At 37.7% G+C, this 25785-nt stretch overlaps 1 protein-coding gene across 3 annotated transcripts in view; it reads right to left on the bottom strand.

The window, feature by feature from the left end:
- The window catches only part of Iml1 (GATOR complex protein Iml1), a 724094-nt gene that overhangs the window by 340656 nt on the left and 357653 nt on the right, over window positions 1-25785 (bottom strand). For 2 of the 3 annotated variants that reach the window (XM_067141783.2, XM_067141785.2), the window contains exon 15: window positions 11073-11090. The exons of the other annotated variant lie outside the window; for it this stretch is intronic. In XM_067141783.2, the coding sequence (XP_066997884.1) occupies window positions 11073-11090 (18 nt within the window). The remainder of the gene's footprint in view (window positions 1-11072; window positions 11091-25785) is intronic. 3 annotated transcript variants of the gene reach the window in all.

Raw genomic sequence — 25785 nt, forward strand, 5'->3', positions numbered from 1 at the left:
ATTGCGGTTCTCCGCCTCCAATTTCTCATTACGTTTATTTAGTCCTCTGCAGTGTATAAACGCTGATGAAATTTGAGGGCACGCTAAATATCTGCAAAGTCACTGCATTCGTTATTCTGATCTCAAATTCACTGATTTGGCGCGTATTACCTAGCATAACATGTTAAAGTTCTGTTACAGTGAAGCCTTCGTAACTTCCTCAAATAAATATATCGATACAAAAATATTACTTACATTGCAGACTACCGTATTAGATACCGTACAACAATCTCATTTTGATACTAACCTTAGAATGTTCTTCTAGGGAATGATTCTCTGACGCAACCATTTTAGCAAGCTGCATTAGTAGCATTGTCCTTCTCCTTACTTTCGGAAGTACTAGATACATCACTGAACTTTGCCAATTGATAACCCACTCAGTGTACCACCATGTCAATAACTTAGCACTATCAAAAACGTGGGCTCCCTCGCTGTCATCCACGACGCAATGTGAGGAATGAGGCGCTTGGTCTAATGATGCAAAATGGAACGTTGCATAGTCTACTGATGCTATTTACAGTTTAACTGATTCCCGATATGTCACTATTTTTTCAGTTTACTGACAACTAATGCCCTCTTGTAAGACAGCGGGGAATTTATTATGAGTAGTTCAAGCTTTTCTCTACAAGATAGTGCTAAAATCTAAATTTTCGTCAAATAGTGCTTAGTCTATTGATGCTTAACTCCATCCGATTTATTCCATTGTAAATCTTTCATGTACATGTAAACTTGGTAATGCTACAATTTACATATACAGAAACACTTATTTCCAGGCAGAGATTGTTAGTAAACTACCTAAAATATTCATGTAAATGTTACTGTATAAATGAAAATCAGAGCTTTGCTATTAGGAAGAAGCAAACTTGATATCACAGTGTGGAAGCACTTAGTACGTTCTTGCACAAAGTATTGAAAAATTAAAATAATAGGATTTTTCAACAATTAAATACATTATATTCAAGTAAATATTTCTCTCAGGGCCCTTCAATAGTTCATTTTAGTCTAAAATTGTTTTTAATCAAGTAATTAAATATTTTCTTCAATCAGGGAAAATGCTCCCCACCTGGGATTGAGCCAGTGTGTACGAGCTCCCCGCTTAAAGGGTTAACAATGACATTTACAACAAGATACAAAAGTTGAAAACTAGAAAAGCAGCTGGAATTCATAAGATATCTGGGGATATGCTAAAGACAATGGGTTGGGATACAGTACCATATCTGAAGTACTTACTTGATTATTGTTTGCATGAAAGAGCTATACCAAATGAATGGAGAGTTGCTAGAGTAGCCCCTGTGTACAAAGGAAAGAGTGATAGACATAAAGCTGAAAATTACAGGCCACTTAGTTTGATATGCAATTCATGTAAGCTTTGGGAAGGCATTCTTCCTGATTTTATTAGACATGTCTGCAAAATCAATAACTGGTTTGATAGAAGGCAGTTTGGGTGTAGGAAATGTTATTCCACTGAAGCACAACTTGTAGGATTCCAGCAGGATATAGCAGATATCTTGGATTCAGGAGGTCAAATGGACTGTATTGCGATTGACCTGTCTAAGGCTTATGATAGGGTCGGTCATGGGAGACTACCGGCAAAAATGAGTGCAACTGGACTAGAGAAAAGACTGACTGAATGGGTTGCTATACTTCTAGAAAATAGATCTCAGAGAATTAGAGTAGGTGAAGCTTTATCTGACCCTGTAATAATTAAGAAAGGAATTCCTCAAGGCAGTATTATTGGACCTTTATGTTTTCTAATATACAACCTGTGACAATAAAGTTCAGTGAATAGTCCTGTAATATCAATATATATGAACAATGCACGACAGTGACCTTACTATCCTTTGAAATAGTCCCCTCCTATAACTATGCACTGCTGAGATCGGCGATACATGTCCTGGAAACTTTGCAAGATGTCTTCCTTTGGGATGGTGTTCAAAAGCCTCGTCACGTTTCGATGGATGTCCGGAATATCGTCAAATCTCTTTCCTTTCAAAGAGAGTTTGAGTCGTGGGAATAGGAAGAAGTCTGGTTCGTTCGTGATTAATGTCCTCACCTTCTCAATGTTTACGTCACTGACGGCGGTCGCTGGTCTTCCGCTATGGGGGTTGTCAAAAACACTTTCCCGGCCTCCTCGAAAACGGGTGAACCACTCGTACACACACTTCAAGGACAGTGCTTGATCCTCATAAACATGTATCAGCATCACATGCGTTTCTTTCGGTGTCTTGCCAAGCTTAAAACAAAACTGTACATTGATCTTTTGGTCGTTCATATTCCTGTTCGCAGTTCAGAACCAATGCACTAAACGCGCACTGTGTCAAACAGGTCTTGCACGGCACACACACGATGCTCAACTGAACAACGTTGCGAGCAGGTGTTCAAAGCCTGCTGCTATGCAGGTGCAGCATTGCATGCCGCCAGTGTTGCCGGATCGACCATTCTGACTTCATTCACCGAACTTTATCATCACAGGTTGTATATAAATTATATGAGTAGAGAAGTGGAATCAGATTGAGTAATAAATGTTAGAAGATTGTGAGCAACTGCAAAATGACTTTGATAATGTGAGATGGACAGCAGGCAATGGTATGGTGTTAAACGGGGTTAAATTCTGGTTGCGAGTTTTAGAAATATAAAAAGTTCTCTCAGTTTTAATTACTGCATTGATGGGGTGAGAGTTCCTTATGGAGATCACTGTATGTACCTAGGTGTTAATATAAGGGAAGATCTTCATTGGGGTAATCACATAAATATGACTGTAAATAAAGGGTACAGATCTCTGCACATGGTTATGAGGGTGTTTAAGTGTTGTAGTACCGAGCTCGATAGCTGAAGTCGCTTAAGTGCGGCCAGTATCCAGTATTCGGGAGATAGTAGGTTCGAACCCCACTGTCGGCAGCACTCAAAATGGTTTTCCGTGGTTTCCCATTTTCACACCAGGCAAATGCTGGGGCTGTACTTTAATTAAGGCCACGGCCGCTTCCTTCCCACTCCTAGCCCTTTCCTGTCCCATCGTCGCCATAAGACCTATCTGTGTCAGTGCGACGTAAAACAACTAGCAAAAAAAAAAAAAAGTAAGTGTTGTAGTAAGGATGTAAAGGAGAGGGCATACAAGTTTTTGGTTAGACCCCAAATAGATTATTGTCCCAGTGTATGGGACCTTCACCAGGATTACTTGATTCAAGAACTGGAAGAAATCAAAAGAAAAGCAGCTCGATTTGGGTGATTTCCAACAAAAGAGTAGCGTTACAAAAATGTTGCAAAGTTTGGCGGTGAAGACTTGGGAGTAGTGACTGACTGAGTACAGATCTGACATATACTAAAAAAGTGGATGAATCATTGGTGAACGTGTAAATGTGGACGAAATGTTGGTGACCAAGAAAGTAGCAGGTGAAACATTCTGGAAACACTATTCAACCTTATTTCGTGACCAGTAGTATGGTCAGTCATGACAGTGTGTCGTGTACACCCAGATGTCCCTACCGTCTAGTAAGATCTTACTCGTGAAAGGAACACAGAAACTGTAGCTGTTTATCTTCTAATGTGACTCTTTTTTTAAGGAAGAGGGTGTGATGAGTCAGCACAGGAAGTAATCAGCCGTGGTCCTGTGATGTGCAAACTACATTGCTTTCATGATATACAGTGTGATTCAGCCACCCCTTCCAATGTAGTGTTATGCAACCCAACTAACACATGACATGGTTAAGGTGGCTATTCTGCTGCAGACGTAATGTATGGTTCTAATGTCCAGTGAGCACATTTTGCACATGATCTGAGCCCTACAGACAGGTTAAATTGTCCGCTCGCAAAACATGCCACCATGAAATAATGTAGCGATGTCCTTTGACCATGTAACTATGTTAATGTGTCGTGCCTCATAACTGGGTGTAACGAAGAGGGGAATCAATGCATAAAACTAGGTAACAGTGCAGTAATTAATGTCTAAACACCAAACCAGATGGCATATGTACTCTACTCTCGTCGTACTACCAGCATGTCCCCAGCAGTGTAGCGTAGCAGATGTGGTTAATGTTAGCCTAGCAATAGATGGAATGAGCAATCGGTGGTTCGAATTCTGCATCGTTCAAATACTTTTGCACCGGTATGATGTTCGAATATGTAAACACAGGCCCAAGTTTGCCACATTCAAACAGGAGAGCAACACTGTTATTCAACTTGTGCCCTGCACCTATTCTGCTGGTCACAGCCTGAATGTTATCTCTGCTGTCATTCGGCATGTTTTCCACAGAGAAATATGTTGACATGCTCCTCATTTATGGGGAAGCAATACAAAATGTGTGTAAGGCACTACATCTGTACCAGGAACAGTATCCCGACAGGCGACACCCGGCTGCTATGACATTCTACCGTGTTGAAAGACACCTAAGGACAACAGGCGTTATTTCCAAGCAGCCACCAGCCACAGAAGAGGCCGTTCTGGAGGCAGTTTGTAATAATCCACACATCAGTTCAAGGGCAACTGCACAACAGGTGAACGCCAGCCAGCCAGCCATCCGTCTGGTGAATACTGCATGAACATACATTTCACCCATGCCATCTTGAGCTACACCAAGAGCTCCATGGGCGGGATTTCGAAGCTCGAATGGAGTTCTGTCGTTGACTATTAGGCAGGCTGGACAACGATGCAGCACTCATGTTGCACTTCTTGTCCACGGACGAATCTCACTTCCACAATAATGGGAATGTCAATCGCCATAACATGCACTATTGACAATCTTTACTGGGTACGAGAGGCGGCCCATTAAATACGATGGGGAGTGAATGTGTGGTGTGGAATCTTGGGGGATTGCCTGACTGGATCTTATTTCTTAGAGGGCCATTGGACAAGGCCATGCTACCTGAAATTTCTGCATCAGGAACTCCCACTGCTGCTGGAGGATGTGCCCCTGCATGATCCTTTGACGATGTGGTTGCAACAGGATGTAGTTCTGCCACGTTCGACTTTACACGTTCGTAACCATCTGAACGAGGAACTGCCAGGGAAATGGATAGGATGAGGAGGTCATGTTTCTTGGCCCGTCAGATTACCGGATTTAACACCATTAGAGATCTTCTTGTGGGGGCAAGGGAAGAACGTCATTTTCACTCAAGCGCCGGAAAACCCGACCAGTTCCGGCAACTCATCACGGACACCTGCCATGCAATTACACCTGGAATGCTTCAGTGCGCAAGACAATCTATTGGACACCAAGCCCGAATGTGCATAAACCAAAACGGTCATCACATCGAGCATTTGCTGCAATGAAACATTGTCGAGGCAGTTTTGTTCCTATCATTTCCGGTCTGTACGTGTCCGTACGTGTCCGATCTGCTAACTAATCCGCCCTACTTAGGGCCACAAACACATTCATTCACGCACAATTTGCATGAAAGTGGGTACTGAACTTACATTACGTGCGGTACGTAGTAAACAAATATTTCAAAAGTATGGTATCTTCGCCCTGGACCTGAATCTCCCACCTCACATGTAAGCCCTCTCCGCCGCGCCTTTAACAACTACGCTACGGTTCCATACAGCACACTGTGCAGCTTATAGCATATATTAGGTTTACTGCAGTCACAATATCAACTTAGTGTTTCGCTGGTATGTCAGGTTCATATGATCGAGAAGGCGCACACGTGCCTTCCAGTGTTTAATACGAGTATAATATTACGGTGTACTATCATGGTGATGCGGTAAATACCAAGATATCTGGTTGTGTTGTCAGAGCATACCGGAAGGGCAGCTGTTTCCAGGATGGAATTAATACTGAGGGTTGCATGAAACTACATTGGAAGCGGCTGAATCACGTGGTATAAGAGAAGAAAATGTACAACTTCAACCTACACAAGTGCAATATTATGTCAACGAAGTCTTGTGAATATATGAGAGGTCAACGCTGTTCTTCAGTGCTACAAGATACCTAGACAAAGGGCAGAGCAAGGGAACTTACTGAATTCCAACGTGGATTGGTTATTGGCTGCCACACCCATAAGCAATTATTCAGAGCCATTTCTGGCCCTCTTATGTTGCCCAAGTCGACTGTCAGGGAAGTGATTGTGAAGATTAATGAAAATATATGTCCACAACAAAACCACAGCTGGGTAGGCTATGAATGTGGACCAACAGAGATCACCGAGCATTGAAGGTGGTATGGGAAAATTGCATGACATCATGTGATACCACCATCCGTGAATTCTGCAGCGCCAGTTGTGCAGCTAGCACCATGACTGCATCGTCAGATGCGAGGACAGGGGTTCAAGGCTTAGACACCACCCCCGCCCATAAACCGTGCACATTGCCGGTGAATACTAAAGGCTGCATTCAGTAGTATAAAAACTGCCATCACTGACGGTGGACGATTGGAGATGTATGATATGGAGCAACGAATTGTGCTGTACCATGTGGCAGTCAGATGGGAGAGTTTGGGTGTGGTAAAAGCCAGGCAAAACATACATGGCAGCCTGTGGAGTGCCCTCAGTGAAATATGGCTGAGTGGGTTGGCAGTGTGCAGGGTGGTTTTTACGGAAGAATTTTGGTAGTTTCATAATACTACAGAGCACATTAAAGGAAGATGGATATAAGGACATTCTGACCAGCTGAATGTTGTCCAAGGTAGAGACCAGTATGGAGATAATCACTGCATTTCAGCAAGATACTGCTGCCTGCCATGAGTGGTTTGTAGACAATGAGGTTCTGAAAATGGACTGGCAAGCCTAGAGCACCAGCCTCAATCCTATCAATCACCTGTGGGATGAACTACAATGGTGGTTTCGCTCCAGACCCCGACACTTCACATCACTACCTATGATTGCTACAGTATTGCAGGAAGAATTATCAGCCTTTTCTCTGGAGAAGTGAGCCACCTTGTATTATTGTTCACTACTGAGCACCCTGTATTAGCGTCCACTACTGGAGAATATATCTGAGGAACATTCAAGTACGTGTCCAGATAATTTTGATCAGATGATGTTGACCTTAATTTTTGCTCAATTCTGGCTGTAAAAATGTCCAAGCAATACTGGATTGCTGAATTACCTGGATGACACTCTGAGTTCACTTGTGAATGATATGTTAGAGTTAAGTGAAGGGTCAAATGATTGGAGTGAATTACATTTTAAAATCTGAGAAAATTCATGTTCTGAAAAACATAGTGATATAAGGCAATATTCTAGTAATACAATAAGGAACAGGAAGGATTTGAAAGGGATACTGTAATCGTACAAAATTCCAACCCTACGTCAAGTCAATTTTTGTATTTACAGCAATATTCATGCCATGGTATAGGTTATGCATTTATTTTGTATTGTCACTTTCATATTTCATTGTAGGAATACTGTATGTATGTATATATTAATGTATCATAAACATTATTTAGGCATCGTAAGAACCCTGTGATAAATTGGTGACAATCTGTAGCTGAAAGTGGGAAATCTTGGTTAAGCAAGAAAACTAAATATAGAGAAAGATGGGTAAGATGTTGGTTTTCCCAACATGACGTGTGTCTCCCAACAATTTTTAAGGCATCAGTGCACCAATGTTGAGCGTCAAAATTTCGAAAACGGCATGGCACATGTAACAGAAATGGAAGATGGTGATTAGTTAGGACAGAGAAAATCATGCGACTTGAAGAGTTTATTTTATGGATGGTTTGCCAGAAGGTTGGCCTTATTGGTCTTGAGTAGTGGAAATGTTGTGATCGGCTCATTGTCCTATCTGAAGTGTGCGACTTTTAGGTTTAGTCCTTTTGAATGCTGTTGGTGTGTGTCTCGTCGATGGACGTCCGGTTGGGATATACGACAGGCTTAGATATCATCATATGTTATATAGAAGTCTGCTATGAAGTGCTAAGCCATTATACTTAGCTGAATATAATGTGAGTATGGTTTCAATATAAAATAACAAACTATGAACTTGTCACCAAAGTTATTGGCGAGTTTGGTGAGGTACAGTGGCATTTAACCTCAACTTCAATCAATCACTACAGATCACTTCGAGATGGTGTAGCGAGTTATACGGCTGAGGTTCATTCAGACTAGCCAGATTACACATATAAATTCAAGCTAATAAGATTTCACAGAGTTTAGCAAGGTCGTCGTACCAGCCTAATTTAAGTCAAGTAATTATGTCACGTAAATTCAGTGCTGATTGTGAATAATATGAGAAAACAGTGTATTTCTGATATTGTAATTTGTGTTGTGTGTTATGGAGGGGGTATGCTATAGATATATCAATGTGGTCAAATTTTAGTGTGTATTTCTTGCAGTGCCGTTTTGTTGTCATCTGTTGAGAAGAATATTGAGGTGGTTAAATTTGAAAGTATATTTTATTGGACTGTGTATCATTTCACAAAATAATATAACCAAGCCAGTATATACTCATGCCTTTTTTCAGTTCAACAAGTTGTCAGGTTAGGCAAGCAAGTCAGGATATCGTCAGCCTTGACCCCACCCTGGATAATAACTTATTCTCATGCTAATTTCATATTGTGTATCAAGTACACTGGTGCCCAATCAGTTTTCCTTTTGTTAGTTGTGTTCCATAATCTTGTATTGATTAAGTGTAAATGTACCGGGGAGTCCAGAAAGCTGTAGATGCCACTTGGGCACTACAGCAGTTTAGTTTTGATGATGATGATGATGATGATGATGATGATGGATTTATGAGAATTACCCTGTGTAGTACAGGTTTAAAAGTGAGCATTATCAGTTTAAATCCCAGTAAGCTTGTGATCATGTTGTGGAGCTTGTGTTTGGTTGGTACTGGTGCAATACTTCAAGTGAACAGAATGACAATGTACCTGGTGGATAAAGAACTACAGTTCCAGCTTAATCCACTCCTGGAATAAAAGGTAAAATTTTGGATGATGAAACTCCAAAAGAAATTTATGAATTGTTTCTCAATGATGTAGTCCACTAATGGAACGGATGAGACACTTAAAATCTCACCTTAAATCTTCCCAACAATTCAAGATATCCATATTCTATATTCACAAATGTAAATGGAAATAAAGCTCACAAACACAGTGGATACTGTTTATCCCTAACATTATTTATCACTGAGATAGTGTGATTATGTTTGAAATATGACAAATATTTCTGCAGAATATAGAAATTTTAGAAATAACAAATGCTATACTGGAATGAAATAACCAACAAAAGAAAGGGAGGAGGAGAGGAGAATCACTGCCCATCAATCTTTGGATTGAGAAAACAAGAAGATACCAAACAGAGGGACAGTCGTAAGATGATATTTAAAATGAAGACATAAGTTTAGGACATACAGATTTTAATTAAACTATACAGGTAGCCATGATTTGGGGGGCTCTGGAAGTTTCACCTTCTCTTGTAGACTGACAACTAAGCACACAAATATGAAGTTTTATGTGAATAAAAGTTACAGGACCTACCGCTTTACATCGCATGAAAACCACAGGAAGAAGACTTCCCATTTCACAAATTTTGTATGTAATGACTGAGATTTGAATCACCTTGGTTAAGGATGAAAAAAATGGCAACAAGGTCACAGAGTTGATGTATCCACTCTTTTTGTAGGTTGAAAATGGAATGCTGGAAGACATGTATTTCAAATGGAATTGAAAAGGTAAACTATTGGCTAATTGAAATGGCAGTAATCTAAATCAGGCATCATCAATCGAGAGCGAAATGCCTTCGGAGCCAGTTTGCTCCCCGCTCTTGAGGAACGAGAGCAGCTTAGCGAGCAAGTAGGGGAAGTGCATGACGTAGTGCGCACTGAAGGTCAGTGGCGCAAAGGTTTAGCACATCTTTCTGGACAGGTTAGATTGCGACACGATACGCTTAAACTCATGTGAGGTGACAGTAGTGTGTTCCCGCCTTTATCCTCACACCACACGACATTCTAGACTAGTCGGTAAATGTTGCATTTACTATGGAAGAGAGCTCAGCACAGCCTAGGCCATCGATGCCAACACGTTTTAAACCTTCTTGGGAAGAAGAGTATTTGATACTTCAAGAAAATAACACACAAAATGTTTAATAAGTTATGTAATTAAATATTGAATCACATCAAAATTTTAATCTGCAGCGCCGTTGTTCCTTACGTCATTCCAATAAGTATGATAAATATGAAGGCCGGGAAAGCATAGCATTACTAGAAGAACTTAAAAATAACACATTTGAGGATTTATGTACATTTCATATTACCCTACTCAACTCTATTTATATTATAATGTTTGATAATTCCTCAGAGATTATTTATGTACCAGTATGTATTTCATTGCTGTTGTTCATATGGTAACATTTATGAGCGGCAAGTATAGTACTGCCACGGTATGCAACCCGCCTGTCCGCTGCTCTCTTGTCACATGACTGACAGCCGGAGCGGAGCAAGTAACACCGGCTCCCTAGAGTAAGTACATGCTAGCGTTTATTCTAAATCATTATTTGAGTCTTATATGAAACTACCACCCTATTTAAAATTTCATCTTTTTCCTCCGTGTGACAAAGAAAAAAAGTACAACAAATAACATTTTCTTCATCAAATAAAATATTACTTCATGAACATCTCACTACATACTTGACGAATGTGTTCATTAATAACCTGGGAATTTAATGCAGCCACCTTTAGGATAACTGTAGAAATCATCTATCTAAACCTGACATTCTATTCTCTTCATGGCACTCCTAAAAGTAAAGAAATAGTGAAACCTCAGGCATCAAAGTACAAAAAATTATACTATGATCTAGTAGAGAAGCAAACATGAAACTACTGTTTACCTAAGAAAGAGAGATAGAGAGAATAAAAACAAAACTAAGTCTTGATACTACAACCACTACTCAAATCTACTGTAACAAGCAGCTACATAATGAAAAAGTGTGCATGTTCTCAAACTCTTGAAGTAAGATTTCAAAACATGAAACTATTGAAAGTTTAAATAATTACAGGTTTGATCTCAAATGTAACACAAACTATGAGATTGCTATATCTCAACAGTTTGAGAACCAAACTACTTTACATCCTATAACAGCAGATTCTGAAATGTATTCCAAACCTATGATAACTTTGCCGACTGATCGATTGTTTGCACACGATCACACGCCCAACAGACAGACATGAAAGAAAACAGAAAAATTCCACGCATTAGCCTAAAAGCATATCACACATAATAATATCAATTTGTAAAATCAATTGCATGTCAACTTTGTCAATAAAGCACATGTAAAGCAACACTCAAAAATGATGACATACACAGTCAGCAGGATTATAAGATTTTGATTGTGGGTTAATAGAAAAAGAGGGGGCAAGGGAGGGAGAGCGAGTTTAAATAATACAAGAAATGTTAGTAATAATACAAATAACATTCAGCAGCAGACAACACTTTAAACATTTTCAAAGCAATTGAAATCAACTAGCATTAGTAAATGACACAGTCATAACATATGGGCACAATGTACTATACCTTTATGTTAAAAAAGGAATTATCCAGTCTCCATGCACAAATCTTACAAAATCCTGTATGGCTTCATGATTGAGCCAAAAGTATTAAAACCAAACCCTTATACTACTTGTTAATATTTTTTAACACCTGCAGGTTACTTCATCTAAAAATACTCTACTGGAGCATGATCATAATCATATCCCTGAAAAATATGGTTTAATGTTTGTTCCAAAGTCAATGTCTAAAACACAATCAATATTAATTAGAAACACCAATTACAGTATTAAATTTCAGAAGTAAATACCGTATGTTAAAGAAAAAAATGGTATTAATATTGCCCAATTATGATGAAACATTATGAATAAAATGAATTATTACACAATTAAGTACACCCAAAATGACATGACTAACTCCACAACTCCAGCAAATCAGTATATTTCCAAATAAAAATTAAATCCCAAATTAGGGAGATTATGATAACTTAGTCAGAAGAGGTATCAGTATCTCCATATGATAACTAATTTATATCCCAGTCAAGGTTAAAATAATGTTTATATGAAACAATATTCCTTATATGTCACTAATGTGTTTCACCATCAAACAGTTTTATTATTTTGTTACTTGTAGTGCTGGGATGCAGAAACTGGAGGAGGTCAGCATATGACCGTGATGGATGGAAGAAGCTTGTTGGAAAGGCCAAGAAGAAGAAGAAGAAGAAGAAGAAGAAGAAGAAGAAGAAGAAGAAGAAGAAGAAGAAGAAGAAGAACTGTTACGCATTATATCAACAGTATCTACAACAAATGTATAGGAAATACAGAAATAATTTTCAGAGGGGGAAATCTTTTCTATGAGTATAACCAATATTCCACCTGAAATACAACAATGTTCGATTGAGCTACTCTGATTCAAACATTTTTAATTTTATTTTTTAAAGACTGCAACAGCTTGAGTGATCACTTCCATAACTGTAAACCCTCTGGATAATCATCGCCATAAGACCTATCTGTGTCTGTGCGACATAAAGCCACTAGCAAAAAAAAAAAAAAAAAAAAAAAAAAAAAAAAACCTCTGGATTGTAGACAGTAACAAATCTAGTTCAGCTTTGCTATCTTGCCATTCTGCCATCGCCTATGCTGTCCACTTCATGCTACAGTATTTATAATACTGATCTAAAAACATTACTGGAAATAATTTCAAATTACTACATCATTTTGATTCAAATACTGACTGAAATAAGAGATTTGATCATCTAACCTCTTCAACTCTATGATAGGCTATGTACCTGTTCAAACCCTTCAATTTTGCTAGTATCATGTACACCATTATAGCATGCACACCAATCAATGAAGGCAAATAAACCTAAATTCACTGTGCATCTTGTTCTAGCAAGCTAGTTTAGCTCTCTGTATACACTAATCTATTAGGTCATCAAGTACTCACATATAAAATTTCACTGTTATCTGATCACAGTCCTTTGATTTTCCTTTTTTTAATCAAACAGTGTACCCCAAAGTGGGCTAACTTCAGCCATACAGGGTAAATTCGGCCACTGACGAATATCAACACTGATTTTCTCCTGCCTCCTATACTGAAAAAGATGAACCACTTGCATCAACTAAAATGCAATAGAATGCTCTATCAACACTCGGTAGTCCAAAGAACATTGGCGGGCTCATTGCTGAGTCAATTGATTTCTTTTGCAGCCCCAACTATTGTCTTGTCTGGTAACAGCAGAAAACACACTGTTCCCTAGCCCCAGCATTAGATTCTCCATTCCAGTGATTTATGGGGTCAAAATGCCAGTATGTCTCGTAACTGATCAACCCAGATTGATGCATTTTATTCAAATAGGTTTTTCAGGTAATGGTTTTGTGATAAACCTCTTCCGGGGTAACTTCGGCTATGCCAAGAACATACAGGAAAACATTACATGACCATGCGTATTGTAATTACAATCCTGTTCACCTCAAGAACACTTTAGAAGAGATTAATAAAGGCACAATAATGGTTCGGCAAGCCTCTGTAAAGTAAGGAGAAGTGCATCCAGACAGGGAGGGGAAGGACGGTTCCCATTTTCAATGATCAATGTGCCTGTAGACAGACTATGTTGCTGCATAGACAGATATCAGTTGACATGAATGAAACACATTTAAGAACTTGACTGACGGCCCGGATATTTTCTAATTTGGAAGACAGTGTATTATGAGAGCGGTCTATAAGATTGCTTCCTTTCCGACCTCCTTTTCTCTGCATACAGTTGGACTTTGTGATTTTCATACCTTTTATTTATTATCTTTTGTGAAATGAAAATCCATAGCCTGTTTCTAGTCATTCAACCAGGTAAGGAATGGAATGAATGAAGCCCTCATATAGCGGCGAGGATAGCAAATGTGCCAGCTGCCGAAGCCTGTCACATTCCTCTGGGGCAATTATTATCTTTTGTACCATTTCAAATATTTATGCAGTAGGACATGTAATTTGTAATATCATGCAATGCTTGTATGCTTAGGCTAGATAAAATAGTTTCTTCTTTGGGGACAATGTGAATTGTTTGGAAATATCCTGTAAAATTGATTACTATACATCAGTTTCACCACAAATCGTATTAATTTGTGACTGTTGATACTGGGCGTTCTGTAGGTTTTTAAAAACCATTATCAGTGGCCGAAGTAATACTAAGTCGAAGAAAACTTTGTTTCTTAAGTTATTTATATGGTGGCCGAAGTTACCTCAAAACATGGGGTAACTGAATAACAATTAGAATTATGTTTATATTTAAAAATGAACAAACATGGCAGAATGTATATTATATTTTTCACAAAATTAGAGGGAATATTTCACGTTTAAATTTTTAAAATTTTCACTCCATTTTCTACAAAGATTTTGTCTCCTCATTAGCTCAACACAAATTCAAATTTATGTCCACTTTTCATCAATTACAGAAGGCAAGTAACAAAATTATTCAGACATGATAATTGAGTTCAAGGTTTATTAAAAGCTGGTCAGCTGGACACCTCCAAATCTATTCTCACTGATAATAAGGCATTCATGATGAGTAGGGCCCAGATTTTTTTGTTATATCAAAGTACGAAATATGTACGCAAAAATGTAGTAAATATCAGTGAAATATATTATTAATTAAATATGTGATATTCACAAAATATGTAATAGTATTACTGCAATAAATTTACGAACATGTTTGTATATTCTTTTTATTATGACTTATGGTTATATGAGACAATAAAACTGTTTTAAATACCTTCTTATTTTATGACAAAGTCATTGTTGTTGCTTCAGATAATTTATATAGTCTACTGTTTTCTAATTTTGACAGTATTAAATAATGAAATTAAAGGCATAACGAAAAAATTTCAAATATTAAAAAAATGTTATACACAGTAAATCCCAGAGTATATTACACAACGTACTGTTGTAGCTAATTTCCTGTTGCCCTCATGCCTTGAAAATGAAGCAAATAAATGTTACAAAGTTAATACAGAACTGTCTTTAAATCTCTATATTAAGTAACACAAATAGTACGGTAACTTTTTTATCATGATGTGCAGTGTGTCAGCAAGTACTTCTCCATGTTTTCCATTGCAATGTTTTGGCACTGATCAGATAACATTATCTCGTAGGCCGAGAGTGACCGTTCACCAATGACTTTTTAAAGAGTCTTTTAAAAGAGAAAACTAGCTGGGTGAAATGTCTTCCGGGGGCTCCTCTTGTTTGCCATTAACGATCTTACAAACAGATAAAGAGCTTGAATAACCTAGATTTCATTTTAGGACTGCATGGAGTTTGTTAAAAACTCTCACCAATGAAAGGCACCCAGTCATCCCAGATTTTGAGAAAGGATTAGTACTGTTAAATGCAGCTGAGGCACTCGAACCTACTGTATTTCATGGACAAAGGGTTAGAAATCCCAGTTTTAAAGGAATTTTAAAGCCAAATGTAGGAAATGAAATATATTCTATATCAGATGAAATTTGCCAAATATTTTATTATCCGAAGATTAATGGAGTTGACACGATTTTAAAAAAATAGTTACCTAGATATGAACAAAAATGTTACATTCTTCACAAAATATGTAGAAACATGTAAAATTACTAAGAATAAGAAAAATATGTAAAATGAAACACAGGTATAACCATATCAGAACCACAGTTTGTCAACATTTTCGGTTGTCTACAAGTAAAGCAATTGAATATGTAATTACATAAGAATTCGGGCCCTAATGATGGGGTATGAAAGTATCGATACTGAAGTAAGCATCCTCTTTTCTAAAATTCCGTGTTAAACAGACCTCCTCCAATAACAAAAATCTAAAAAGTAGTGCAATGATTTGTTTGCATATCGAGTTAATGCTTGCTACTGCTTTGAGATTTAAGAAATGAATTACCACTGAAGATGGATGAAATTTCCAGCTTGTATTCATATTATCCTACTGATCCAATCTAAAATTAATTTCCAGATTGATCAATAACTCTGATTCCCACAATAAAGAAAATACAAACACTGGAGGAAATTAAACTGCAACATCAGGAAAGACCCATCCTATTAATTGACATATGCAGAATGTATAAATTATTGGAGGACAATGACATAATTAGTGGCTTCATATGAGACAGTCATACTTCCACGAGGGAGTATAAGAGGGCAGGAGAGGACAGAGAGCCCATGTTACCAAGTGGAAGGGTGAAGGTTTACCACTTGCATGCATAGATGGCTTAAGTATATCTCGTCAAAGAATGTGGCAGACTAACTAGCAGGTTTTCTTTTCTGATCATAGGAAATTTTGAAGCATTGAGACTGTAGATTATCCTTCTATGACACTTGTGGTTGTGTTAGAAAGAATGAGGCAACGGTGATACAAATACAGAATCAACACGACGAGGAATGACAAACTCTTTGACACGAAAAGTTGCAAAGTCCCTGTCACACCAAGGAGAGAACAGGCATTGTATGCATGTGACTCTCTTGATTTCAGATGTTCTGCACAGCAATTATTGTCTGTACAGAAGGTTCAACATCATTTGCACCAACAGGACTTCACGTACATTATGAAATGAAGGCACATTTCAAAGAAGGTAATGATTTCTAACATCAGCTCTTAAGAATAAGAATAAGAATAAGGAGAAGAAGTAATAATAGTAATAATAATAATAATAATAATAATAATAATAATAATAATAATATTATTATTATTTGTTTTATGTCCCACTAACTACTTTTATGGTTTTCAGAGACGCTGAGGTGTCAGAATTTAGTCCCACAGGAGTTCTTTTACGTGCCAGTAAATCTACCAACACAAGGCTGACGTATTTGAGCACCTTCAGTTACCACCGGACTGGATCAGGATCGAACCTGCCAAGTTGGGGTCAGAGGGCCAGCGCCTCATCCGTCCGAGCCACTCAGCCCGGCAAAGGAGGAGGAGGATAAGAAGAAGAAGATGATTAACCTCTCATCTCTAACATCTGTTAATGATCTAAGGAGTACCACAGGAGCGATGGACATCTCTTGTGTCTCCAGGGAGATGTGAGAAGTGGAGGAACGTCAATGATCCACAGCCCAACTCAGGAGCTCCCTGGATATGGTGATGGAGGAAGAAGATGACTGCCACTTCTTCAGGTATTTCCTCTTCCGACTTTTCATCTTTAATTCAGAAAGATATAACCATGTCCAATGGCCCTTCTTCACTTATGTCCTCTATGTTAAGGAAAATTTCCCCAACCATCTCGCATTGAATCATTTATTTTCCATGTATTCAGAAGTAATATCTGCAATATCCATAACCGTTTCAATATTATCTTTGCTTGTACCAGCGACTGCCTTGGCAACAATCTTTTCTCTCAGACAGGTACTGGTCCTACATTTAGGTAGGTAAATCGGAAGACAACAAGTTGACACCACTGTTCTTTTCAATTCAGCGTTAAGTTTACAATGCATTACATTACACTTTTGCTTTATTGAAGTCTCAACGTTGTCCATTGTGAAGAGTTTTATATACATTATTACACTTGTTTTAGAAGGATTAAAGTTCTTTCCAGCCATTTTAATTTCTGAGAATTTAAATAGATTTAATGAATTTTCACGATTATGAAACCCATGAAAAGAGAGATTCATTTTTCCCATGATTAGAATTATAAACAAACACACAACACCGAGGCATCTTGCAACTATCACCCATTTATTTAAGAGCTGCAGTAATCGCACTGCACGCACACTGCTGCATGATGGTGAACTAGCAAATGGTAGAAGTGACGCTATGTTTGAGAGACAGCTGTTTATCTCCAAAACACACAATTAAATTCTCATATGGAAAACACAGTTGTGTTTCTTTATTCAAGCCCTCTATTTTCAGCTTTGTACCATTTTACATGAGACTGCTCCTTTAACACATTGCTGACCGGGTGCTCCTCATGCTGCACATCCCCCATGCCCAGCTATTTCCCTGAGCAACTTAATGCGAAAGCACATGCATAGAATCAAATGAGCCTGGCTTCACTAACCTTGTACGATTGTGAAAAAATTTCATAGAAATCTTAAGTCCTAATAATGTTTTCTGGTGTGGTAAGTTGTGTAGTAATGACTTCAGTGAAGGGGCACATAGCAACACGTACAGATTTCACACTTTTTTGAAGGGTATATATATTCAGCATCACTACCCACACTTTCCCACAGATCTTTCAATATCAAACTCGCGTACTTCAACGATACTTGAGCATTCTGAATATTTATCCTCATAAATTTCATTAAATATATCATGCAGATCTAAACAGTGTGGTCAGCACCATCTTACTCACCACACGGCTCTTTGAACGATGTAAACATCAGGTCAGAAAACTAAGAAAATGAATCATACAACAGAAGAAGAATGAAAGTACAGGTAGCATGGAATAAACAAAATCTTCAACACCAAGATTCTATCAACCTTGACCGTTAGCTAGTTTCTGAAGTTTCAACAGATGTCACTGAATTTACAAGTCTCGTGAGCACGAGTTAATTCAGAACCCATCAACAACGTTCAGCCAGCCAAACATGAGTAGACTCAGGTCTCATCAGCAATGTGTTAAGCATTTTGAATCATGAAGAACACTGTTTATGAGACAGACTGGAGGGAAATGACTTTGCAAGTCTTTATACACAGCTTGTATAACAGAAAATAAATTCTTCCTTGTAGCCCAAATACATGCATCCAACAAATATCATGAGCATAACCTGTCTTAATTCACAATGTTCTGCTTTTAAGAATATTATAGTACAGTAAAAAATGAAAATATTTTGGTGATTAGTGGAAAAAGCTTCAAAGACGGACATGTTTTTCCAAAATTCAACAGACAAGTTCAAATTCAGGCATTCACTGTTAAGTGTTTAAGTGTTATCAACTTCAAAAAAAATCACATTTGGCACAGTGAAGACTTGAAAATAAAGTCACAGTTCTAATTAAAGTTTGGTCCAAGAAGCATGAGATGTAGCTAACATATTGCATATGATGTCAATCAAATCCATTTCCTTACCTTATCTCTCTCCATTGTTGCTGTTGCTACTGATCTTACTTCTGGTTGGAGGTTAGAATTTAGGCAATCAACAGCCAAAACCACCACCTGTGTAGTGATTGTTGTCCGATAATCTGTATTGTGATGACATGTGTACTAGTGAGTGTAATTGTAATTACTTCAAAGCTACAGCAGGGACACCACCAAGAATTTAAAATAATATCAAGACATTTGTCCGTGGTGGGAGCAAGAAACCCAGGCCAAAACGCAACTGATAATGACCAAATTCAACACCAGGACATACATCTCCCAAAAAAGGGGGTGATTTTTATACTAGCAAATACAATGATACATTTCCATCAATAGCATTTTCTTTAATAAAATAGTGCACTGGGTCTTTTCATTTCTCAATAACCTATGTCTTCACACTGAAATAATGCAGCACCGCAAATAAGAGATCTGTATTGTTCAGCAATCTGTTCTAATCACAGCATACAAAACATGCATCGTGAAAGTAATTTTTCCCACTATAAGGAAATTGCTGAAGTGGCACCTTATTTTTAGTTATAATTAGTGATTATACAAGATGTGTGTTATTTTAGTTCTTCAACAGAGGTTGACATCAGGTAGGGTATCCGGTCATAAAAACATGCCATATAATTCCATATCACCTCATCCCCGACCCCACATGAGGAAACGGAACTAAGGAGTAGAAACACATACAAAATTTATATTATTGTAAATTATTGAAACAATACTCACTGTTACACCTCAGAGAGCTAGGATGTTTAGTCTGGAAGGCTGCACATTCTAGGGGTTGAAGATTTGAATCTTGCCTCTTCCACCTTGAGTGTAGTTTTCTCACTTTATATATATGCCAGATGATACCTATATTTCTAAGTGTGAGAATCTTTCCTCAATCGCAGCAACAAACTGGTGTTAATTACACACCATAGTACAAACATCACAACAGAACAGATCATTTCCTTCACACACAGATATGAGGCTAATTACTGCACTGTTCTTTCCTCTATATCAAGCACTAACATCAAGTTGAAAGAAAAATAGTTACAGGGACAGAAAGAAGTAAATTGCCCACTTTTTAAAAAGAATGAAGTTGTACAGGACAGATTTGTACAAGAAATCTAGGCATAAAGAGAACAGAAAGGGAAAAAACACTAACAAGTAAGATATAAGCAGAGCCTGGAAGTTAGGCAAAATGCCTTTTTAATTTGGGTGTTTATATCGAAGTGTCAAATAGACACAAACATATTTCCGTACGTTTGGGAATGGTAGGACCAGTTTTTTTAGGCCTTTCTTGCCTATTTTAGCTTCTGGTGCCTATTTGATAATTTAGTACCTTTATTGCCTCTTTTGAGCTGTGGATATTTTTATATATTAAAACTGAACAACGAAAAAAAAAAAAAAAAAAAAAAAAGAAAATATGATTCCAATGTACTGTGTTAATAATAATAAAGAAGATATTTTCATTTTAACTTAATAGATAAAAAATACACTTACATAAATGATATTTTAATATTACACAAATCCCTGCTGAAAACTCACTCCACAAGCCAAATGGTTGAGAGGGTTTCCAGGTCCCGTACCTGCTACGTAAGATTATGTGGTGGTGGTGGTGGTGATTTAAGAGGAAGATAACTTCGTAACCATCTTCTATTAACACTAATCAGAAGGAAAATGAAAGAGGTCTGACACTTCGAAACATGAAGTTATTGGCAAAAGAAAGGAAAGGGCCACGAATGGCATGAAAATAATAAACTCCCTAAGGTCCGAAAACCTAATACCGTCGGGATGAATTGACCAAGTGAGTTCGGGTATGAAAGATAAGAGAGAGAAACCTGACACAAATAAGTAGAAGCAATGCCAGACTCTGCTAGAGGAACTACAGTCGCTAACCCACACTCACAAGTTGAGAGCCCCTGTCTCCCCTTTTTAGTTGCCTCTTACAACTGGCAGGGGATACAGCTGATGTTATTCTATCACCCCCACCCACAGGGAGACGTAAAATTAAGTAGTAAAATGGGATGCAGATGTACATTAAGTGGCTTACATTTAACCATGTTTGTTATATTAGGGCCCATTTTTGTCACTATAAATAAATGACTATTTTAATTATTTTTGCCAATTTCCTAAATTTTAAGTGCTTATTTGCCTGCTTATTTTAGCCAAAATAAATGCCTGAACTTCTGGGCTTTAGATATAATAGAATGGGAACAAACAAGAGTACTAATGTACTATCGAAGACAGGTAGGTAGATGGAAACACACACAAAAGTTAGAGAGGGACAAGAAAAAACAACTAAATTTATTATGATGGAAGCCATGCTTTTCAGTCGACTTACGAGGGAGAATTGCAGGGTTGTTGATGAGAATCTCAATGAACCCCACAGCATAGAACAGTGATGGACTGAAAGCAACATAAGCAAAATATTACATTTCACAACCACTCATAGCCCTCGAAAAAGGGTAAAACATCTGGAGAGCGTATACCAAGGTTCATGGCACAGCCAGAGTGTGCACCTACAAACTGTAAGGTTCATGGCACAGCAACCCTCTGGGAATTTCAGTGTTAAGACAGTCTTTGACAGACACTGCAGCGACCTGGTTGTTGTCTATTCATCCACCATAGTAGCATCACCTCCAACATGTTGCTGCAAAAGGGCATACAATTCCCATGCAATTCGCCTGTCAATATATGCTGGAATGTTTTGTCCACTTTGTAGTTCTGTCATTTCATTTACCAAGAGATTTACAACAGCATGTTGATTACATACAATGTTTCTACATAAACAAAATAAATCAAAGGTGTACAAAATGGAAGTTCACTGGAATAATACACAAAAACACAAATAAAAAAAATAAACATACAAACCCAAATCACAATAAAATTGCTTTGTTAAAGACTTGCCAATTAACGTATGTCTATGCAACACACACTCGTATATATAATAATAAAATAAACCCTTAACAATTTTCTTCTCGAGGTTGCACACACTCTATGTCTGTATGAACACAGACTGGTGTAGAGCATCTCACTACTCTAAATGGCAATGCACAACAACCAGGTCAATACAGTGGACTATCAAAGACCAACATAACAGATACTACATCATTTCTTCGAGGGCTGCTTTTGCTGTGAACTGCAACATTTGCAGGTGCATACTCCAGAAGCTTTGCCCTTGTTCGAGGGCTACAACCGGTTGCAAAAAGTAATATTTTGCATGTTACTTTGGACCAGTCACTGTTCTATACAGTAGGCTTAGATGAGATTCTCATTGACAAATCTGGAACTCACTGTTGTTAGTTAAAATAATCTTTAAGTTTTGCAGTTTGTCAAACACAAGACACAAATTTATAAAACACTAGTATATACCAGAAAAAAATTACAAGTAATAAAATTTAAAAAAGTAATCACCTGGTTTTTTCTAGCTATGTACTAGTGTTTTATAACTGTAAATCATGTATTTAACAGACTGAAAACCTAGTGAGTTGGCTACATGGTTACGGGCTTGCAGCTGTAAGCTTGTATTCGGGAGATAGTGGGTCGAACACCACTGTCGATAGCCCTGAAGATGGTTTTCCGTGGTTTCCAATTTTCACAACAGGCAAATCATAGGATATAAACTTCATGGTTTTGATCTGTACTGAATTGTAATCACAATCATAATTATTAAATTAATGCCGTATGGTTTACCTTTTTCAATACGGTACTATATTATGCAATATTATTGAATTACATTACTAAACTAGGGACTAGTTCTGGACTTGGCTGGCCATCTTCAGCCTTAATGTAATACATCTAATAACTAAACAATGTAAAAACACACACTGACATGAAAAATAATGTACAAACACACAATTGACATTAAAATCTGGGATGAGCTATGTGTAAAATCTGAAAAATAAATTAGGCTCTAAATTCTTAGCATCTGGAGTATGCTCATTATCCAGACTCTTTCTTGTATTGATATTCACAGAATATCACTGCTAATCATTACAATTTCAACTGCAAAATGAGAACTGGTAAATGTTGATTCTGTAGTCAGATCATCAATCACCAAATCTACTCGAGTGGTGTTCGCAGTATGCAAGCCACTAGATGTCACTGTAAATAACCACCAGCTAACGCAGAACTACTAGATGGTGTTTCCACATCTAAATAAAATGAAATGTTCCCGTAGTGCTTATTTACATTTATTTAGTTATTAGCTGTATTACATTAAGGCTGAAGATGGCCAGCCAAGCCCAAAACTAGTCCCTAGTTTAGTAATGTTATTCAATAATATTGCATAATATAGTATTGAAAAAGGTGGACCATACGACATTAATTTAATAATTATTATTGCAACAGGCAAATGCTGTGGCTGTACCTTAATTATGGTCATGGTGCTTTCTTCCCACTCCAAAACTCTTTCCTATTCCATTGTTGCCATAAGATCCATCTGTGTCAGTGCGATATAAAGTCAATTGAAAAAATAATACAGACTGAAAACTTCAAGGCTGTTTTATATTTAACCCTCTAGCAGTCATGCCTGTGGATTCTATGGCTTACGTACTTTTAAAATTCTCCAAGCACGTAATTTCTACAGGCTCAAGAATAAGATTTAATTTAAAATCCCTGCCCACAGTTCTGATGGCCATGGTTATGGCTACATATTTCTGGGAGTAAGTAGTAACAATTTCTGTCACCAGACAGCACTTGACAGCAGTTTTAATTATATTTTCAATCGTGCAATCAATCATCTTTTACCTGCATTTAGGGCTGTCGCCCAGGTGATTCCCTATCAGTTTTTTTTTATTGCATGGTCAACTTGCTTGGTACTATCAGTTATTTACCTAGTCTTTTCCTAAATGATTTCAAAGATATTGGAAATTTATCAAACAACTCCCTTGATAAAGTTTTCCAATACCTCATTTCTCTTCCTGCCAGCCCCTTGATGTAGAGGCAGCATGCCTGCCTCTTACCGGGAGGCTCTGGGTTAAAGTCCCAGTCAGGTCAGCGATTTTTACCTGTGTCTACGGGCTGGTTCGAGGTCCACTCAGCCTACGTGATTACAATTGAGGAGATATCTGACAGTGAGATGGCAGCCCCGATCTAGAAAGCCAAGAATAACAGTCGAGAAGATCTGCCGTGCTGACCATGCGGTCGCTGGGTATGCCATGGCCCTTTGGGGCTGTGAGCCAAGGGGTTTGGTTTGGTTGTTTGAATTCCTCTTTCTATAAATGATTATGTGCCCCAATTTGTCATACTGAATTCCAGCTTTTATCTTCATATGTGACTCATTGCACAGAAAGGGGCCTAAAGACGGATTTTTCATTTTTGAAATTTTTGTGGTTCTAAAAAATTGGCACTATTTTTTTCTTTTAAATGGGCATACAGTCTCAGACATACTATAATGCACTTTGAGATGCTTTTTTTTTTTTGCTAGTGGCTTTACGTTGCACCGACACAGATAGGGGTGGGAGAGGAAAGGCTTAGGAGTTGGAAGGAAGCGGCCGTGGTCTTAATTAAGGTACAGCCCCAGCATTTGCCTGGTGTGAAAATGGGAAACCACGGAAAACCAACTTCAGGGTTGCCGACAGTGGGATTCGAAACAACGATCTCCCGGATGCACTTTGAGGTGCATGGGTTCACCAAAGGATATGCATAGTGGAGAAATACCACTGTATTGATGACTAATGGGTGGGTAAACTGTGCAGGAAATACTGCTATCGATATCACGCTCTACAGTGTGATAGAAGAGTTGTTCCTGACAAAATTCTGTCAAGATTGAACATGCCAGTCGTGTGCACTTCCTGTTATTATTATTATTAAAAAAATTGGCATAAGATACTGAGCATTTTAAAAAAGAGTTCATGCTTCTATGTGCAATAATTCAAAATACATACTTGGCGACAAAACATGACCTCACCTCACACCACTACTCTACGGCTGCAGCATCTCACTATTAGCAGCTTAAGGGATTTACAATGGCTACTGTAGCTGGAGTTGCCAAGTTGTCTGCCTCATTAACATCAAAAGAGCCAGAGCAAGAATAAAACCTTTTTATGGAATTCATTAAACTGAATTATTTATTTTTATTATTATTGTTGTTGTAGCTCAGAAATTAAGGCATGAATAAATAATGTTAATACTGTATTATGGCAATCTAAAGTAGGTTATGAGGTTACAAAAATAGGTCCCGAATACTAAAATGCAAACTTAAACGATGCATATAACTGGACTAGCTCAGTGATAGGGTAACAGGCTAGTAACTGGGTTCAAATGCCACCATTGGCTGTTCTTGAAATGATTTCTGTGGTTTTCCATTTCACCTCCATGTAAATGCCAGAACATTATCAGGCAGAAATAATAACAACAACAACAACAACAATAACAATTTGCTATATCATTTAATTTTTAACAGAATAAATTATCAAATTACGTAATATTATCCAATGAATAGGCTGTACCCTTTGTAAAGTAAACCATTTTGAAAACTGAAAATAATACTTTATTTATACTGAATTCTTCTTCTTCTTCTTCTTCTTCTTCTTCTTCTTCTTCTTCTTCTTCTTCTTCTTCTTCTTCTTCTTCTTCTTCTTCTTCTTCTTCTTCTTCTTCTTCTTCTTATTATTATTATTATTATTATTATTATTATTATTATTATTATTATTATTGTTATTGTTGTTGTTGTTGTTGTTGTTATTATTAATTAGTATAGTTATTGGCTTCTCCGTGGTGCAGACGGTAGCACGTTGGCCTCTGACTGTTAAGGGAAAGCAATACACAGTAAGGCATTAACTTAACACCTCTGTCAATCACAT

Source organism: Anabrus simplex, chromosome 2 (assembly GCF_040414725.1).
Source record: "Anabrus simplex isolate iqAnaSimp1 chromosome 2, ASM4041472v1, whole genome shotgun sequence".
NCBI lineage: Eukaryota > Metazoa > Arthropoda > Insecta > Orthoptera > Tettigoniidae > Anabrus > Anabrus simplex.